At 39.5% G+C, this 21,019-nt stretch overlaps 1 protein-coding gene across 1 annotated transcript in view; it reads left to right on the top strand.

The window, feature by feature from the left end:
• CREB5 (cAMP responsive element binding protein 5) overlaps positions 1–21,019 on the top strand; it is a 426,112-nt gene that overhangs the window by 72,650 nt on the left and 332,443 nt on the right. Inside the window, exons 2-3 of the mRNA XM_061165457.1 lie at positions 4,796–4,867; positions 10,755–10,848. Of these exons, the coding sequence (XP_061021440.1) occupies positions 4,814–4,867; positions 10,755–10,848 (148 nt within the window). The 5' untranslated portion in view covers positions 4,796–4,813. The remainder of the gene's footprint in view (positions 1–4,795; positions 4,868–10,754; positions 10,849–21,019) is intronic.

Raw genomic sequence — 21,019 nt, 5'->3', positions numbered from 1 at the left:
GTGGCTTTGGAGTTCCCAGAACTTTTGATGTTGATAAAAGCACATGCCAGATTTTCAGATTAAAACAACATTTTTACTGTCTTACTATTCCAAATCCCATATCACTGTATGAATCTATTTGCTGTTATTGGGGAAATTTGGGCCATTCCACTGAGATTGAAGTTTTCTGTGAACTAAGAATCAGTAATGGCCTACCATGATTTAGATGGAGAGGCATCACTCTTAGCTGATTCCAGCAAAACAGATGATGTGGGTTTTCCCTTTTGGGCTCAGTTGTGACTCGTAAGTTTTAAAAGACATATTGACAGTATTTTGTATAGAGTATACAAGTTTTTTATAGCATTTGTGTTTTGCAGTGCTTGCCCTCCACGAAGTGGTAATTCCAAGTATATCCCTAAATGCCTGGCAAAGCATTTGAATGGATTGCATCAGCCATTGTGGAAGATTTCTCATTTTAGACCAGGAGGAATTTGTGGGGTCAAACACTGAACAATGAAAGAGTTTCTTGCTCATTGAGAGGCCAGCGGAATCCAGTGGCAGTTTAGGGTTTGAATTGTAAATCAAACCTGTCATCTCCTTGTCGACTGTGAAAAGCCTCTACTCGCTGCTTTATACAACATTAGGGTTTGTTATTAGGGTTTTGTATTGTTTTCCAAAAATTTGAAGGGAAATTAGACTCTTGAGGCATTTGTTCACTGAAGCTGAACTTTGGAAAAGAGGAACAAAAAAGTAGTACTATTCATAAAGAAACTCTTAAATGATTAGACAGCTCCCTCCACAATTATTACCGTATTTAACCAAAGATATGGGCTCACTCAATATTACTCAAAAGACCCTCTCTGGGTGCCATACACAATCCTCACATGGTTAATAGACTGGACTCTAGTGGTTTCAGTGTCTATGACAGTATTAATAGACTGAATTCATAATGAATTTGTAATTTACATGTGCAATTTAATGAGAACTAGCCTGTTATTTTCACCAAAAGCAACTTTGACTTTTTTTTCCATTGAATCTGGTGAGATTTTTTCTCTGGTCATAACTGGGAACAGGTGGAATTATTGGCCTGCACAACCTCTTGCCTTGCTGAAAACTTGGCTATGGGCCAAAAAGTTTGAGGACCACTGCCTTAGGAGCAGGAAAAAAGCAAGCTGTTTGAGACGGTTTATTGTGATGATTCAGGATTCATTATCCATTCCACAAATATTTATTGAACGCCTACTATGGCAGCTTTATGCAAGTGAAGCCTGGAGTATGGCAGTTGCCAAGCAAAAGCTGGTTCATTAAAACATCCCAGCTAGTAAAACTACTGAATGGGAAATGAGAAGATGAGGCCTGACTTCTGAGGACCAAATGCGGAACAACCTGGCTAAAATCATGTCTGAGTAATTTGCCCCCCACTTGATGTATGATAAAAGAATATACACAGGGCTTTAGTAGAAGTCTGTTTGAGAGAATAATTATTACAATATGTGCTTGAAAAGAACCATAATGATAGCCCATAAAAATAGATCACGGCTCTTGACTAATACATCAGACCAGATCATGCTGGTTGATAAAAGTAATGAAGCCTGTGTGGTAGAGTGCTACTATTTAGTAAAACTTTTACCAACACCCACACAGAACGGAATGAGCAAGGGTGTGCTGTTTACAGAGGGTAAATGTGGGAACGCAGAGCATCAGAAAAAAGAAGTTGGGGTTCACACACACACATACATATATCTATATACACCCACTCAGACCCTATTAATCACTGAAAACTTGTTTAATTTTAACAATTGCCATTCTACCTTAGGACTATTATTCCAGTAGTACATTGCCAAAACCTTTTTTTCATAGATCCATAGCATGTAATAAATTGACACAGATTCATTTATGTTTTAATAATATAATATAATGACTGGTAACTCTGTTGAACATGATGAACTGAACTCTATTTGAAGGCAGACTCAGCAGTCCTCTAATCAGTCCTATTCCTCTAAATGTGGTGTTCAGATGATGAAGTCTTGATAAGACAGTGTAAATCTATCAGGCTGAACTTTTTAAAAAAAACTTAACGTTGTTCTAGTCTCCTACCACTGGCATCATATGACCATGATATTTACTGCAGTTCATATGCAAATTATACACAATAATTAAAATAGGGTAGGTCATGTTGACATAAAGCAGAATTGCTTAACTATACTGTTAAGGGCCTGAATTTATGGGAAAAGTCAGCATTTAGGTGGACTAAGGTTTGGGATAGAGTTGTGAATATAGTTGAAAAGTACTTCTTTGTCATACTGATGTGACAAGGCCTGGTCAGTCTCTTTCTTCACTTTAGTTTGTTAATTAATCCCTTTAACCTCCAGCAGTAGCACTTCCAATCTTGACCACTTCTATTAGCTGGACATTAATTATCATCATTACTTCTTTCAAATGTAAGCCATACCTGTATTTATATGGCACCTTTTCAGAACTTTTTCATTTTACTGTCATGTAATCTTAATATTGGTTAATAAGTTGACTAATACTGGCATTCTTTGGTTACCTTAGCAGCTAAAGTTCTTAAATGATGTCCAAGAAAGACTTACCTTATAGCAACTTCTGTTTCATACATAAGGAATAGTTAATATTAGAGTGAGGTTGCATAATACTTGTCCACAGAATCTCCTCCCACCACTTCCAAACACACACACTTAAATACACAGATCTTTCTCCATAACTTGTAAAAGGATCCCTAACTGGTCTATGTGACACAGGGATGAAGGAGCTGAAGACTGATACTCACGTTCCCATTATAAGGACGGGAAATTGAGGTATGAAACAGTTGAGTGACCTGATAATGGTCAGGCAGATCATGGACACAGAGATAGAAACATTCCAAGAAAGTGTTTTAAAAAGTTCACTAGAAAACCAAGGCATATTTAATGTTAATGGATAACCCAATTACCTTGCTGTTAGTTTTATCTTGGATCAAAATCATTTTCTCAGTGTTAAAGTCACTCTTTATTTGGAGGCTTAGAAGTAAGTTGTCAGCACTCACAGGGGCAAGGAGGGATGTTCTAGGATAAGTGATGGCAAAATCTTTGAACAATGAGATGTGAGAAGTCATTTTAGTTGCTCATGACTTTGCTCAGACAAGAACAAGTGGAAATCTTCTAAAGATATTTGTATTTTTTCTTCATCTAAATATAATAGGGTAAAAAAGCTTAAATAATATGCATAAAACAATAAAGGTATAAAATTATGCTACATTATTGCCTTGGTAGGTGACTGGTTATTTCAAATGGAGAGTGGAAAGGGTATTACTTGCTGAAAGTTGTATGATGAGGATGAATAGTGATGAGAAGAGAGTTTACATTGTAAAACTTGTTTTCTATTTAATATCTGACTGGGATTGTTATCTAAGGCAAGTCTTTTTCCCTTTGTGTTTCAGAAAAGTGAAAGTATGCCTCTATTTCCCAAAGAATATATGTGGATATGTTAGTGTTTGGGAAAGGGTGTAATGATGTACAAAGTAAAATTGTTTTTTTGCAAGATGATAGATAGAGTTTTCTTGGATGAAGGGTAACTATTCCATGAGTGAAGCCAAGTTTCCTCTGTCAAGAGTGAAGGTGACTTGAGACTCTTGGAATCACTTACAAGAAGCATTTTAAGGAAGCACATCATTTCCTTTGTTCAGAGACAAAACAGTAGGTGTTAGTTCTGTAATAAAGCCATGTCCCACCAGCAGCACGTGGAGCTTATTTAAACTCAGTTCCAAATTGGCAAAAAGAAAATTATGATTTAGAAAACTATTTAAATTGTGGAACTTCAACTGCATAGTACTTCTTATGATATATTTTAAAAAATCATGTTGCTATATAGATTAGTAACTATACAATCATGTATACTGTACTTTTATTGGTTTGGGGGGGATTTGCAAAGATAATTTTGATTATACTCGATTTTTGCCTAATGAACTTACCTTAGAACCTAAGCCCTACTTAAGAAAAGACCCCACTATAATTTAACATATGTCTGTGATCATAACATAAGGTTTTTCCCTGCAAAGCTACCTTATTCCAGACAACTTATGTAGATCAGGGAGGCAGTCCCTTTAATCTAATTTTAATTTTAAATCAGCCTGTAAAACCAAATTAACGGAATATTTAAGGTAATGCTTTTTGTATTTTCTGATTTCACCCTTGCACAACTTGGATAGTTTTTGTTGAGGTATCATCAAATGCCTGAAATGAAAGGGAATTTAAAAAATAATAATAAAAAAATTTAAAAAAAAAAGAAAGGGAATTTAAGGCCGTGGCTCACCACCCATACTTAGCTCAGTGGGGTGATCATGGGAGAATCATTTGACTTGATGTTCAGGGTTGGTCCTCACACTGATGATTGCCCAGTAACTACCCTCCTCCTGCTCTCTTAAGCAGCCAACCCCAAAGGACTGATGCAATCTTTGCCTAGGAATCTTCCTGCACAGGTGAGGGGTCTTACCTGGAAATAACACCTGGTGGGTGTTATTACAGACAGAATTTCTGCCGTAACAGACATTTTAAGAGTTGCATTTTGTTGGCAGTTTTCCCCTCAAAGTGCAGTAAATATGCATTTGAGAAAATATAATAGGAACTCAGACTTCAGGGAGCCTAATAAACCTCAGCCAGGCAGGACCTATTGTTCGTGTTCATGTTTTCCTCATCTAACGTGGGAATTAGCAGAGGAGAGGGCTCCGAACCACTGCTTTTCTCATGTTTCTCAGATAGAAGCAGGAGATATTCATGAATTTCTGTTTTCCTTCCTCCCTTTCTCCCTGACCCTTCAGATTTATGAGGAATCCAAGATGAATTTGGAGCAGGAGAGGCCGTTTGTCTGCAGTGCCCCAGGCTGCTCCCAGGTGAGTGTGGGGGGTCCTCTGCTCTGCCTGCAGGGGACGCAGTACCTTCCCACAGGAGGCACCTCTCACTTGGCCATCATGCCTGCTGCTGGCTTTCCTTCTTATACCGAGATATTCTCACCACCGCCACCACCACCACCATCATCGTCATTTTCCACTTTGAATAGTTTGAACTACTTCCCGCCCAGCCTCTGTGATACATTGGTGTTGGCTATTTCCCCCCATAACTTTCCCCGGGAAGTAAGCCAGCCGAATCCTGCCCACCAGATGTTCAGGATTGATATTTCAGACTGGGGGAAAGAGGGTGCCTGCTTTGACAATAGCTGCTTAAATTCTGGGCCATTGGATTACTGGTGAAATAGCTCACCATCAGAGACTGAATCTGGTTTTGTTTTGTTTTCCCACTTGAGTAAAATAAAACTCCTAGACTCTTCTAGAACCCACAGTTTTTCCACTTATCTTTAAGAGCGGAAGTTGGCCTGCTGTGCTGGATTAACCCTCGTTTGGCCTCCAGTGGTTCCTATCAAGTGGGTTAGATGTGAGGTTTAGATGAGGTTCTATGTGTAGAGTGTTTCGTGAAGGACCAGCACATTGTTCTCAATTAAGATCCACTGTTGCTATGATGACTTCAGCTATTACTATACTAGAACCCCTGTCTTGGAAAGAAAGTGGAAACATCCATCATCTAAAATCAGAGTTTGGGATTTTCCCTTTGGAACTTGATGGATACTTTTTCTACCCTTGACCCTTTGGATGTCTCCAAGTTCTAGTCATTGGAAAATGACTACACATGGTGCTCTCACGCCAAGATCTTCACTTTATGGGATAAATAGCAAGCTTAGAACTCAGAGCACGGGCATGTGGGTAGCTATGCTCTTCTTTCTCTAAAATGCCCAGTAGTTTCAAGTGGAATCAAGCCCCATATTTTTGTCTGTTTATATTGTGGGATTGGTGACACAGTATGGAACCATCTCTGTGAGTCAATGAGAAGTGACGTCCATTAAGGACCCTTTCATTTTATCTCCCCAGAGAGTGTGAGGAGGGTTCTGGAAGCTTCCTGGGGGGAACATGCCATGGGAACATGAAATATTGCCCTGTGATGCTGCTGGTGACATCAGACACTGGCTAAGAAACCAGCATCCTTTGCTTGGGTTCTAGTAGATTCTGCAAGGGCTTTTGTGTGAATGCTGGTTTTTACTCTACAAATAAGGAAAGCAGCAGAGAGAATTATTTTGAAGTTCAACTATTTGGGACTGGTTTTGAAGGTCCCTTTGAAATAGGAAACACTGGGAAGACACAGATAGATTGTTGTACCGGATAAAATTCTGCTAGACCATGACTCTCCATTGCGAATGTAGAAAGTTCCCTTATCTAAGTTAAAACTGATTTCCACCTAGTTTTCTTAAGGAGGAGTTTTGATAGCCAGAAAAAAATCCAGTTATTTGAGTAGTTTGCTTTGCTTTGGCTGTGAAAATGTGTCATTAAGTTTTGTTCAATTTGAGACACTCAACACACTTTCCAGGGGTCGGCTGTGTAAATAAAACACATGCATCCTGCCCCCACAGAGCTTCTAGCCTAACTGTCATCTGTGGAACACATGATCACATCATCAATTAATTAATGAACTGCAATTTTCCATGAAAGGAGAGCACAGGTCGCCCTGAAAAATATCATAAGGGGTTTTACTTTACTTGGGGGAGGAGAATGGGGTTTCCTCTGCCGAAGGGGCATTTAAGGGAAAGGGATCCTCGAGAGATTTACCAAAGGCCAAAGAAGGTTCATGGAGAGTTAGGGTTCCAGGATATTCCAGGGTTGTGAATGGTGGTAGAGAGAGCCTTTAAGGAAGGTTTAGCTGCATCCAGCGTTTGGATAAGTCAGAAAAGTACACAGTGGCTGTTGGACAGTGTGGTGGAAATTTCCCATCTTCGACCCTACCGACATTTGGGGCTGAATGATTCTTCGTTGTGGTGGTGTTAGGGAGCTTCCCTATGCACTGTTGTGTTCTTGTTTAGTCGCTAAGTTGCTGCCTTTGCGAACTACTTGTTAGTGAAAGAAAGTTTCCATTTGTCCTTGGCCTGGAAAGGCTCAAATAGTGTCTGTGAGTGATAACAAGCTCAATCTCAGTCACAATTCTGCCTTTGTGATGGTGGTAACTAAGAAAATGCGCTTTTAAAGGATTGCTGTTTTTGTTTTAGACACTAATTTGTATCTGACTCTTTGCGACCCCCTGGACTGTAGCCCGCCCGGCTTCTCTGTCTATGGGATTTTCCAAGCAAGGATACTGGAGTGGATTGCCATTTCCTTCTTCAGGGGCTCGTTCTGATCCAGGGATTGAACCCATGGCTCCTGCCCTGTCTCCTGCATTGTAGGCAGATTCTTCAACCACAGAGCTGCTGGGGAAGCCCTCCCTGTGCACTATAGGATACTTAGCAACATTGTTGACCTCTACTTGTTAGACCCCATGAGCACTCCTCACTTGTAACAACCAGAAATGTTTCCAGACATTACTAAATGTCCCCTTGGGGGCTAAGTTGCCCCTGTTGAGAGCACACCCCAATGCTGTGCATTTCGGCTTTAACCTTGTTTCTTTCTGGATCTGTTTCCTTTTGGGGGATCACCTACTTCTGGTGATGCTCTCCCTTTCTATTTTAGGTATTGCTACAAGCCATCTTTTCTCCTTCTTGGAATCAGGCAGGGTATAAATAAACAAATGTTACAGACGTGTAGTCACTGGTGTCAGATGCTGCTAGAGCTGGGATAGCGAGAGGCCTGAGCAGGGGCTGTTGGGTTTGGCAGTTGGGTGCCTGCCGGCAACCTATGAGAGAGGAGTCCGGTGGGGGCCAGATTGGAAGGGATTACCGAGCGAGCGGGTGGTGAGGAAGTGGAGGTGGCCAGCATAGAGGAGTCTTTCAAGAGTGCTAGGGAGTGACGGAAAGCAGAGTGATATAATGGTAGCCAGAGAAGGAGGCAGCTTGAGAAAGGTCCTTTTTAAAGTCAGGGCTCTCCAGGCTGGATTTTGTCAAGGGCAAGGAGGAGTGAGTGTGCTGACTTGAAGGATCACAGCTTGACTGTCCATCCTCAGGAGATAGGGGTGTAGAGGATCCTGTGAAGGAGATGGGGGTGCTCATTTCTCTGAGACAGGAGAGAACGGAACTAGAACCCATGAAGTTAATGCAGATTCTCAGATGGAGGTGATAATAAAGGTTGAAGGGGTGCATTTCAAATGATCTTCAGCTTCAGTGAAAGCAGGTCATTTCCTTGAGAAGGCTGAGTGAACTGATGAAATAGTTGGACAAACATGAGAAATGAGAATTTGCACAGTTTCTTGGTTTTAAGGTAAAATTCCAAGCCTCTTCTTTCAACACCCTCTAAATTTGAATGTGAAGATAAACCTACAACTTGATGTCTCTCTTTAATGTGGAAGTGTTTTTTCTTGACAAGCTGTTATAAAAATATGAGCATCTTTCAATTGAAAAGAAATTAGAATGAAGAATATATAGTGGTTGGTCAGTGATACCAAGGGTCTCCTGGTGAGGTGTTAGGGAATCAGTCCATCATGACATTTACTTTAGCCACATTCCATAGTCTGGGAACCTGCATGGAGAAGAAAGGATGGCTGAGAATTGGAAATGGAAGTCAGAATGGATTATTAGTGCTTGCACTGTATTGGAGGTGATGGATGGATTCCCCCACCCTTTTCCCTAATTGGAAAGAACCTTTGCTGTATTAAAAACAACTTGTAATATCTGGGAGATTTTTGTGTATGTGTTATGGCTCCTTATAAATTAACTATGTCCCACAAGTGAGGAGAGAAGTTTCTTGTGCTCCTTCTAATCTCACAAAGTCCAATGTTAATTTCAGTGTTCCTTTGCTCTCTGCATTAACCATGTTTTAAGTTCCAGTGGCCTCGCTCATTTCTGTGTCTGTTGCAGTCTGTACATTTTGGCTATTTACAATTTGCTGCTCTTTTCCTACCAAACATAAAAAAAATTCAAGACGTCCTATATTGTCTCTTTTGGAAGATTATTATAGTTAATATGAGATATTATGGAAAGGCTCAAATGGTAAAGAATCTGCCTATAATTCAGGAGACCTGGGCTCCATCCCTGGGTTGGGAAAATCCCCTGGAGAAGGGAATATCTACCTACTTCAGTATTGTGTCTGGAGAATTCTATGGAATGAGGGGCTTGGTGGGCTACAATCCATGGGGTTGTAAAGAGTCAGACACAACTGAGCAACTAACACTTTAACTTTCGTTTTTCTTTCCTACCAAATATAAAAAGAAAATCCAAGATATCCTATATTGTCTCTTTTGGAAGATAATTATAGTTACTATGATATATTATGGAAATTGTTTTTAGTATATAATAAGTTTATATTCTATTTTTTTCTGTTTATATTCTATTTTAGGCTATTATTTTATGGAGCCAAAAATGGCTGCCCAAATGGCTGCAAATGAAGCCTACTACCATATGGTTTTTTGGTTATATATTATAGAAAAATTATGATAAGGCTTTTGACAGAAAGACTTTAAGAATTTTAATCTATGTGTCTAAGTCACACATGGTATTGTAACATATTTGATGTAGTCATTCTACTGTGGTGTTAGAGGACCAAGAAAATAGATGATCCTGCAGGAAAAACCCACATGTCATGGAGACTTCTGTGTATTCAGAAATCTGGCATTATCACCATGCTTTGCACCTTCTATACTCTCCAATTTATGTTATACAAATGACAAAGAAATGAATGATATTTAGTTGAAGAACTACTTTTGAAATCTTCCAATGAATTTAGCCTAGTGAATCCTCTCATTCCCTTGAATACAAATTATATTATTTGCAGAAAAGATTTCTATTCTAGTATACAATGGTAATTGAAATTTGTAGCCACTATCCTGTGGAGCTGGGATGTTCTGAAAGATTTTCTAAATTGTCAAAGCCTAAGAAATATTTAGCAGGCCTAATTGTCTTTTGTTGTATTTCCATTTGACTTTGATAAGTCAAATACTTAGTTAATTTTAGTTACTAAAATGTACCAGTCTGAGTCAGGATAAGCTAGGATCTGCTGCAATAACAAATCAACTCAAAGCTTCAGTGACTTGACACAGTAAAGACTGATTTCAGTTGCCCAAGCATACATTTCAATTATAGATTGACAGGACATTTGTCATAATTTTTTAGAATTTGGAAATGCTCTTCATAATCCTCCAGAGATTTAGGATGATTGAGGGGCCACTGTGAATGGCCATGCTAAAAGGGAAAGGATCTTGCCCCAGGAAGTTGATGCTTACATCTGGGTGACGTGTCACTTCCATTCATGACTCAATGGGCAGAACCACTCACATGACCCCACCCAACCACAAGAGGGCCAGGAAATCTAATCCCATCATATGACCTGAAGCCAGCCAATTGAATACACTTGGGCACAGCATTTTGACAATGATAGTGTCATTCTCTGAAAATTAAAACTAAAGTGTTGGTTTACTACACTGTAGGGGGCATAGAACATTAAAAGCAATTTGTCTTGTTACTATATATCATATATATAATTATGATTATTGAGATAATCAGTGTTCAGCGTCTTCATATTACAGAAACATAGTATGCAAATGTCATGGGGTACATTTGTAGATATAGAGCAAATAATTAGGCATGACATGTAATTCTTTCCCAAAGAAAGAATGTGACATAAATGCACATGTGCTTGCATAAAATAATTTGTCATTTTACTTACCAACCATGCTTTCACACTTTTTCAGAACTAACCTTTTGTTTTGCCTGTCATGTTTACAATGCTGAATAAAGCTTTTTCTCTGTGATGGCAAATATTTATTATAAAACTGAATGGCTCCTCTCCTCTCTCCCTTTTTTATTTTGTCTGACAGCGCTTCCCAACAGAGGACCATCTGATGATTCATAGGCACAAGCATGAAATGACTTTGAAGTTTCCCTCAATAAAAACAGACAATATGTTATCAGGTAAGGAGCCATCAGGCAAAGAGGCTTGGGTGAGCAGATCGCCACACAAGAGATACTTGTTGTGCATAGCAGAATGATTTTCCAATGGCAAATTCTGAGCCTTGAAAATATACATTTCTAAGGTATAGCTGAGACTTAAAATAATGGTAAGAAGAAACGTAATCAGCTAATGTAGTGTTTACTAAAATAATTGGAGCTCTGTGACTTCTCATTTTTCTGTAACGTGAAATATTTATTGCTATGAAACTTGGATCCATGTATTTTTTCAAAAAAATCACATACCTGTAATTACTCAAGCAACAAATATTAATTGAGCATTGGTAATGCACTCTGCATAAAAAGCAGAGACATTACTTTGTCAACAAAGGTCCGTCTGGTCGAGGCTATGGTTTTTCCAGTGGTCATGGATGGATGTGAGAGTTGGACTGTGAAGAAAGCTGAGTGCTGAATAATTGATGCTTTTGAACTGTGGTGTTGGAGAAGACTCTTGAGAGTCCCTTGGACTGCAAGGAGATCCAACCAGTCCATCCTGAAGGAGATCAGTCCTGGGTGTTCATTGTAAGGACTGACACTGGAGCTGAAACTCCAATACTTTGGCCACCTCATGCAAAGAGTTGACTCATTGGAAAAGACCCTGATGCTGGGAGGGCTTGGGGGAAGGAGGAGAAGAGGATGACAGAGGATGAGATGGCTGGATGGCATCACTGACTCGATGGGCATGAGTTTGAGTAAACTCCGGGAGTTGGTGATGGACCAGGAGGCCTGGCGTGCTGCGATTCATGGGGTCTCAGAGTCAGACATGACTGAGCGACTGAACTGAACTGAACTGAATGCATTCTGCACCATTCTGAGTGCCATGGAGCCTCAAAGATTGATATGATTGATTACTATTTTTGAGGACATCATAATGTAGTGTGTATGTGTGTGTGAAAACTTAGCTAAAACAGAAGACTGTCCATGATATGTATCAAAAGAGCCTTGTAAGGGAGAATGCTATGTGACTTTAGTAGAAGGAGCTCTCTTTCTGGTTGAACTAATCAGTGAAAGTTTCCTTAAGAAACAGTACCTGCTTCATAATTAGGAAATTAAATGAGATAATGATGGAAATATAGCGAGTACTCAACACATGTGAGCAGAAATAAATAAGGCTAATCTATCAATTAATTGCCTTTCTGTCCCATTTTGACAAAAGAGTGCCAGGAGTAAGGAAAAAGTGCAAGGAGTGAGAAAACTTGAATTCTAGTCTGGCCAGATGACCTTGAGTAAGTTGGTGAACACTTCTGGGCTTCAGTTTCCTTTTCTATAAAATGGGAATGATTTTATCTGCCCAGATACAATGAAAGTATTAAGTGAAAGTATTTCATGAGCCCAACCAGGGTAATTAAAGCATTTCCTATTGCCCTTCTTAGGCTAGAAATAATTTGTTCAAGCCACTGACTCCCTGGCATTGTGAAAAGAGTCACACCCATGAACATGTTTTAAAAGATTTCAGAAGAGAAACTGACTGCCCAGGCAAAACTGGCTCCAATAATTGAGCATTTCTATGGCACTTAAATTTTACAAGTATTTTATTATCACTATTATCAGTAAACCCTCTAAGAGTTTTGTCAGACAGGTTATTATTACAACCCACATTTTACTGAAGAGGTGGAGGGACGTGGGAGAGGGAACAGCTCTCCCAAACTCCCCAGTTCAGTTCAGTCGCTCAGTCTTGTCAGACTGCAATCCCAAGGACTACAGCGTGCCAGGCCTCCCAGCAGGGCAGAAATAGAGCCCCTGATCCTGCACTTCTAACCCTCTGACCCGCACCAGCTACTGCTCTGTCAGGCTTCCTCAGTAGATACATATGATCAAATACTTTCAGTGATGGGACCGTCCACACATGTTCACAATCCGGCCTGTACTTGTTAATAGTGCAGATGTACTATAGTTTGGAAGACTCTTGAGTTCAAAGTCAACCTTTTCCCTCAACCATCCCCCCACACCCTTCCCAATACCTCTCTCAGTCTGTTTGTTTTCATTGAACTAGCTGGCTCTTCAGAAACAGCTTTGTCTTTCCTTAAGTCTAGAAACAGAGATGCAGAAACTCAAATTTCTAAGAATTATGAAAGCTTAGAAGGATTAGGAAGGGGGGTCTGTTCTTTTGTTTTGATCATTTATTAAGTTCTGTAGAGTCACATGTGGTGTTACCTTACAGTTCAACAATGAACATATATATGCAAATAACAAGGCATTAGACTTTGGAATCCCCAGTATTTTAAAATAATAAGTTCACCCTTTATTTTAACCCAAACAGGATCCTTAAAATAGGCTGCCTTGGGGTAGGGAGTGGTAGATGAGTGTGAGGGTGCTGTGCTTAGTCGCTCAGTCATGTCCGACTCTTTGCAACCCTATGGACTGTAGCCCGCCAGGCTCCTTTGTCCTTGGGATTCTCCAGGCAAGAATACTGGAGTGGGTTGCCATGCCCTCCTCCAGGGAATCTTCCCAACCCAGGGATCGAACCCAGGTCTGCCACATTGCAGGCAGATTCTTTACCATCTTTTGCTCTCTCAGGTTTTATGTTGAAGCTGGTAGGAGGCCACTTCATACTCCCAATGAAATTGAGTGCTAAATTTTAAAACGTGCTCCCCACGCTGCATGTTTGTAATCATGCAGAATTTTCTTGCTGGAACAGAATGTAAAGCTATCCAGTCCAACTCCAGGGGTTGAGGTCAACTACACATCATATGTCAATTTGTCCACAGTGAATTGTAATAGGCTATTTACTGGGTATTTTTGCCTTGCTATTTTTTCTCAAGAAAGTCTTTATACATATTTATCTCAAACACAGTTTTAGCATACTAGATTATGATTGTAAAAATGATTGAAATTTTACTTGTGTATATCTTGATTACTTGGATTTGAATTTATCAAAAGTTTCAGAATATATTTTTATTAAAATATGTTCATTAAGATTTTATTTCTTAATGTCCCTTAAGCCTATTTTGTGGCCTCTCATAAAGATTAATAATTTTGTATAGCTTGAAATATAGTAAAAATAAAAATAGTATAAATCAAATCTTATATCAGCGAGCATCATCAGGGCAAAAATGTTTAAGTCCCTCCTGGGTTATTTTTTTTTCAAGCAATATTCAATTATACAAAATTTTATTTCAAATGAATGAGTTGGAGTTTGACATATATTAAGGAGATAATGTATGGTAGGTATGTTTATCACTGATTTCAGGATATCTGGCTAACCTAAATTTTTGTAAAATCACTTCATCCTTCATTAATTGCAAATATTGCAGTTAAGGAAGTTATTAAGATACCACAGATATATTCTTCATGGATAAATATCCAAAGAATTGTAAGATTTGAAATAATTTCATAGCTTTGCCATAGAGCCATTTTATTTAGGGCAGGTAGAATTTACTACTCAAAATGACTGTAAACAATCTTTGACACACCACAAGTCAGGATAATAGCAGTGGCAGTCCTGGTGTTTTATTAAGGTGAGTCTGCTCTTATGGATGGAGAGTAAACATAAAGCCTTTCTTTCTAAGGGGACAGTACTAGTAGGGACAGGAATAGGGGTGGTGATGTTGGATTCTGAGGGCAAAGACTTCCATCCCCTCCCACCTTGGTCCTTCCACCCTTATTTGGGCCATATGATACATGTTCAGAGTTCCTGATGTGATCAGGGGCATGAATCATTCCCTTTAGCTGTTCTTAATCTGATAGGTGATAATTTCTTCATGAGGGAAGTGGTGATATTGATGGTTTTTAGGTGCCAAGTTTGAGATGGGAATCTACTGAGGACAGTACACTTCCACACACAGGTTGCAAAACTACCAACTACCACATCACATCAGATCTACCTGGTTTGCAAATGATGATCAAATTTCAGTATTAAACATACTGAAGCATTAGAAATATGTGTTTGGGTCTACGTTAATGGTTTTATGGCTTTATATCCTGGAATTCCCCCATCTTGCCCTATCAAACATCCCCACCTTCATTTTTTACAGGGTTCCCAGGTTCTGCACAGGGGAAAAACAGAATAGGAATCAAAGTGCAACTTTGTAGCTGATCAAATAATAAGCAGATAATACTCTAGATGAGAACTCTGTGTGTATGTGTTGTGTGTTGTGGAAATAGGGTAGAAATATTGACCTAGATGATTGGTTTTGTTTCATTAAAGGGAAGGTGAAGTTCAAGAATATCACAGACCTTTCCCGAAAGGTAAAGCCCTATCAACACTCAGGTGGGAAACCTGAGAAAGAGACACAGAGACTGCCTTTAAATGTCCAGTCAGTTCCCCCACTAGACATCTTAATCCGATTAATGCTGCAGGCAAAGGGGCTGTGCTTGCAGAGAGGTTAGGACAGGCACCCGCTGAGGTGTAGAAAGAGGATCTGAAGCTGCCCCTTCACCATTCATTTATTTAACAAACATGTGATGAGTGCCGCAAGGATCCTATTGTGTTGGGTGCTGGGAATGTGGCACTGAAGCAGACAGATGAAGTTGCTCTTCCCTAGAGCTGACTTTACGCTATTGAGAGTGGGGAGGAAGAGAGAGAATAGACAAACAAGACAAAACAACCGCCTGCCCCCAGATAAATAAATACGAAAATATCCGTTAGGGACAAGTACTCTGATGAAGATAAAAACATGATGGTGTGACAGTGGCCAGCTGGCTATCTGAAGGGAGGTCAGGAAATGCCTTTACTGGATGGGTGTGGCATTTCAGCCAAGACCTGGTGTTCAGTACTCCAGGCTCAGGGATTCTTTCTCCCTGACCTCTGAGTGTGGTGGGGCTGAGAGTGGTAAAACCCCAACACCAGAGGCGATGCAGCTGACTGTCTTGCCCTGACGCACAGAGGAGAGGTGAGAGAGACTGGCTTCTTCATCTCATCTTCCTCGTGAAAAGGACACTATAACCCTTCAGGACCCAGCTGAGATCTGGATTAGGTCTAGAAGTACAGCCTAGCTCCAGACTCAGAACCTAATTCTTACTGTGGAGAAAGCAAAATGTTTTCAATGAAGTAGAACTGTTGTTTCCAAGAGGCTATAATCAACCAGACAGTCTCAGAATCCGAATCTACTGCCCATGGCTCTTTGCTGTAAACCCTATTTAATAATCCAAGAACATTCTAATAGAGAAGTCAGAGGAAAGGTGACATATCACTGCAAATTCTTTTTGGAATGAACTGGGATATAAAAAGTAAATAAATCACACACATGCAAACACACACACATGCACACACACATGGCCCATACTTCCCTTCTTTCTTTTCCATCAGTGGTAATTCACTATGGAAATCAATCAGATCTTCATGGAACAGAGGGTGGTGGAGATGGCTTGCACCAGAGGGCAGCATGATAATAGCAATAGCTACCACTTATTGCCGTATTTTATGCCAGTAATTGTGGCCCACCCCTGCTTTATATACACTGTCATTTAATCCTAGCCACTTTTTTTTTTCCCATATGAGTGAAAAACATCAAGAGGATGAGCAATTTGTCCAAAGTCCCTATCTATATTTTTCTTACTATATATCTAGATTTGGTGAGATATACATATTATTTTTAGCATATTTCAGCCTGAGATTTATGTTTGGATATAAGTCTATGAACTGCTTTTTATTATTGATTTATCTCTTCAGTAGTCATCAAATGGAAAGAAGAGTCAAACATTTTTAGAAGGAAATTATAACAATGCATTAGCATTTAGAAGAGTGAAGAGTTGTGTTTTTGAATCAGATTTTCTCATCCACTGTGATAAGTTGCTACTGGCATCTAGGCCATGTCAGCTTGTTATTCATGTTTTTAATTGGTCAAGCAAAGTAGAATTTTAAAAATTCACCTGAATATGTCAGAGGCCTGATTGAAAGTCTCCTTTTATATATGAAAAATTGACTTCTAGTCTATTTAATCTGGAACCCAACCCCTTTTGACAAACAGTGTAGGAGAACTTGGGCAATTAGTGACTAAGTGCAAGCATTAAGCTTTGGATTCCACTATGCAGGGCAGATTTTGACCCCTTCATTTACGTGGCCAGCAAAGACGTGGTTTCACAGTGTTAGTAACACTTTTTAGTGGCTTAGCTTCTCTAAATGGAATTAAAATTGTGACTTAATGGCTGTTGGAACACTTAGGGTTAGGCCATGGCTGATAGTATGCAGTTGTGGAAAATATACTTGTATTTTTGAATCCATACTGCTGTCTTCTGGAATCATGTGTTGTAAGAGATGCCTTTATCAGAGCGTGCTCTGGTTGACTCATACCCTCTCTAAGGGTATCTAGTCCACCAGCTCTCTACCTTGACAGTAAATGGATTGCAGCATATGAGCCAAGAGTGTCAGAGTGTGGCTTACCTCTTACTGATCTGGATCACCCCAGTCCAGGTCAGTTTTTAAGTATCCCACAGCTATTGTTAAAAGCCAGGGTTGCTTTGGTTTGTCCCATGGGAGCACTGCCTCTTGGGACAGATGTCAGTGTCACCAAGAGGACCCTATTGATCCTATTGTATATTCACACTCAATAAAAGGCACATTTATTGCAAAGAAGCCTGTCCAGAATTCTGTGGGATTCTGTCAGTTGTTACTGATTATTGCTCTTATGAAGGATTATGTATTTTAAAATTCATTTAATGTAAACTTTCTTAACTAGAACTCTATTAAAATGCAGGTAAGGGATAAGAATATTTCAAAGAAAGCATTGGTTGAAAAATTAGTGGGATAAATCTGATTATAAAAAGAATATTAAAAATCTCTAAGAAAGATGCCTTTTTTGAGAACCCTCTTACCAAAATAGATAGGCTACTTCTAATATTTTTCTCTATTGATTTGAGCAGCATTCTTAAGGAATTCCATTAAGCCACATTTTGTTGGCTGAAATTGAGTCACGTAAATTATAAAAATGCATTGGCTTTAAAAAAATACCCTACAGTTAGAATGGTCACTAATTCAAACTGATCTTTCTTATAACTGGTCTGAATAAGTGAGGCTTTTATAGTATCAATTTAATACAGAATGATATAAAATTACTTTATAGAGTCCTTTAGTAATACCGTCACTGAGACTATCAGACCAATAGGAAAAAAATTTTGCTTAGGTGACTCACATTTTTTCTCTTCTGGTATATGATGGGAAACCTGCTTTTCCTTTTTTCTTAAATTGATGACTTGTCACCTTGCCTTTTTTATCATTAAAAAAATGAAGCATAGACAGACATATAACTCAAACATAGCTCTGAAACTGAATAATGTAGCAACCTATTATTAAATGTAAAGCAAACTAAACACTTTTTTAAAAGAAGAATTGGGTTTCATGCTTTAGCTTTGTGCTTGTCATTTAGGCTTTGGAATAATCATACTTGCTGGGACTGAAGCACCTGATGGTAGGCAGGCTATGGATTGATTGAAAACTTGGTGAGTTGCTTTTTTCCCTAATAGTTCTAGCTATACCCTTGTGGTCCTTCCCAGATGAGATGTAATGTGATGTGGGATTTTTTATCATAGAAATGATGGGTAAATTCCTAACTCATAATGCCACATTTGTGGTCCTTTTCCTGGCAGATAGGCAAATAGAGCCTCTGCTCTATTGGCAAATGTCCTTTACCGAGCTATTTACAGAGGCAGTGATTTTATGAGAAGATGCTCCATTTTCAAGAAATAGACTCATCATTCCAGGAAGGGAACTAGATACTGAAATATGACAAACTTTGCAAAAGATATTTTATCCCTTTTGGTGCAAATCTTTCTTGTCTGGTTGGTAAATATATCCCCAAGGATGCTTGAGAGGAGAGTAGAAGAGGCTAAGATTTCTTGCTTGCACTGGCCCTGGGTGTCTAGGTCTCCTGAGACCTTGGCTTGATGTGCTCTTTGTAGACTGAGAAGGTGGCACACAAGCTTCAGCTCCAACGCGGATTTACAAAGGTTATAGCTACAACTCAGGAGCACTCAGACTCAAAAACTATTAACTTTTAGTTTGAGATTTGGGATTGAGATTCTCCATCTTTCATTCAGATGGTCCCCACTGAGTGAAAGCACTAAGAGAAAGGAGAGCAGAAATCCTTAAATGATCATGTCAACTCTGAGTTCCGAGTGGAACCAGTTCCTGGAGGTCCTTGAAGTGTAACTCATCACTACTGAACACACCTTCGATATTATCCACAGATAGAGCATCAGTCCCGGTTATTCAGGACGTAGAAACTGCTGCTGCTATAGATAACTGGTGCATGCTCTTGGTTCTAAATAAGGCATAGATTACAGGAATTTTAACTTTGGCCATGGATATTACTCACTTATTTCTGGTCTGATCTCAGCTGGAATAGTTACTTGACAAGGCATTCATGTGGCCGAGAAACTCTGCCTCTTTTATTTAAGCTGCTGATAGATTTAGCTGTTCCCTCTTTTGAAGATTTGCACATTTCCTGGCTTACTTGGAACTGGTACCATGTGGGATCAAAGATGACTTGAGACCCTGTATTAATTCTAATAAATGTTAAAACAAAAGTTAAGCTCCATTTTCTGGTTCCTGTTGTAACTGGAAAGAATAGCTCATTCACAAGAAGAGAATGAATTAAATATTCAGAACAGTGTGCCTTATCTATTCCAAATGTGGATATAGATAAACGTCTTGCCTTCCCGTCACTCTTATCACACAGCAAAGAAAGTCACATTTGGTAACAACTCTGGGGCCCTCCTCTGGGCCTTTGGTTCTGGGGAGGAGGGGGCCAGCTGTCTTTTACTGCCCATGACCCCTCTTGTTCCACAGCTTTGTCTCCCTGTTGCTGCAGAGATGTTCATCATGATGGATGGTGCTGTTGCTACCCGTGCCATGCTCCTTCAGTCTCCTTTGTTGATGTATGTGGGTGAATGTGGGTATCTGGGAATAATTTTGCTTTAGCGAAGATAGAAAACATCCCTCAACTTTGCTTGGGGCTTGGGTCCCCAAATGCCAACCTGAATTCAATTTTATGGACCATCTCATGAACTTATCTCAGAGTTCAGGAGTCTTATAGCACTTCTAGGATTACTATTCTCTCTACCCAGAATCATGGCCCTCAACTTGTAAATCTCCAACATAGGAGCTTAGAGAAATAAAAGGAAAAATAAAACCTGGCAAACTAAATTCCTGTTGATGACAAGTGGTCTAATATTTCAGTTCTGTGATACTTTCTCAGGTTTTTTTTAGTCACAAAAATGTTCTTGCTGGATAGTGAAAAGTCTGTAGGCTTTTAGTGTGGTAGTGTAGTTCTATTGCGTGAAGGATATAAATGATTCCAAGATATTTCAGAAGAACCAAGGATTGTTAGCATTGTTCATTACCAATACAATTATATGACTCCATTTCTAAACGGGGTCCAAGGTAAGTTTCAGTTTCCTTGTAAGTAAAATGGAGGAAGTAATTTTTACCTAATGTGGTTGGTGTGAAAATTAATGAGATGATGCAACAAAATACTTAGCAGTATGTTTGGCATGGAACAGTGTGAAAGGATTAGTTACTCAGTCTTTTCCGACTCTTTGCGACCCCATGGACTGTAACCCATCAGGCTCCTCTGTCCGTGGAATTCTCTAGGCAAGAATACTGGAGTGTATTGCAATTCCCTTCTCCATGGGATCTTCCTGACCCAGGGATCGAAACTGGGTCTCCTGCATGGTAGGCAGATTATTTACAGTTTGGAATGGAATAAGCACCTGATAAAGGTATAGCCATACACACGAACACACACACACACACACACACACACATACACACACACACACACACACACACACACACTGTTATTTCCGCTCTCAGTTCTTGTCCGCTTACACCCTCTGTTTATAAAACTCTGTCTAGCCCTTACTCTGGCCCAATTTCTAGTATTTACCCAGTTGTTACTGATGTTCCTGTCCTACTCTTCTTTACATGGTCATACGTATCTTTGACCTACTACACTGACTTTCGAAGGGAACCCAGTTATGGTGGTGATTTTATGATTCAAACCTTGTTTGAAAGATGAGGAACATGTCCAGAGAATGTAGGTAATTTTCCCTAAATCACACGATTATCAAATCTAGATTTCTGAGTTGTCAATGTTGTTTTTACTCGTGTCCCCAAGACCTTTGGACCTATGAGGAGAGTCTGGGCAAAGCATGGGATTTAGATTGAGAAAGGATTATGGTCATAGGTAAGAGAGGA

Source organism: Dama dama, chromosome 18, assembly GCF_033118175.1.
Source record: "Dama dama isolate Ldn47 chromosome 18, ASM3311817v1, whole genome shotgun sequence".
Lineage (NCBI taxonomy): Eukaryota > Metazoa > Chordata > Mammalia > Artiodactyla > Cervidae > Dama > Dama dama.
The sequence above is the reverse complement of the archived record's forward strand: the minus strand, read 5'-3'. Positions and strand labels throughout refer to the sequence as shown.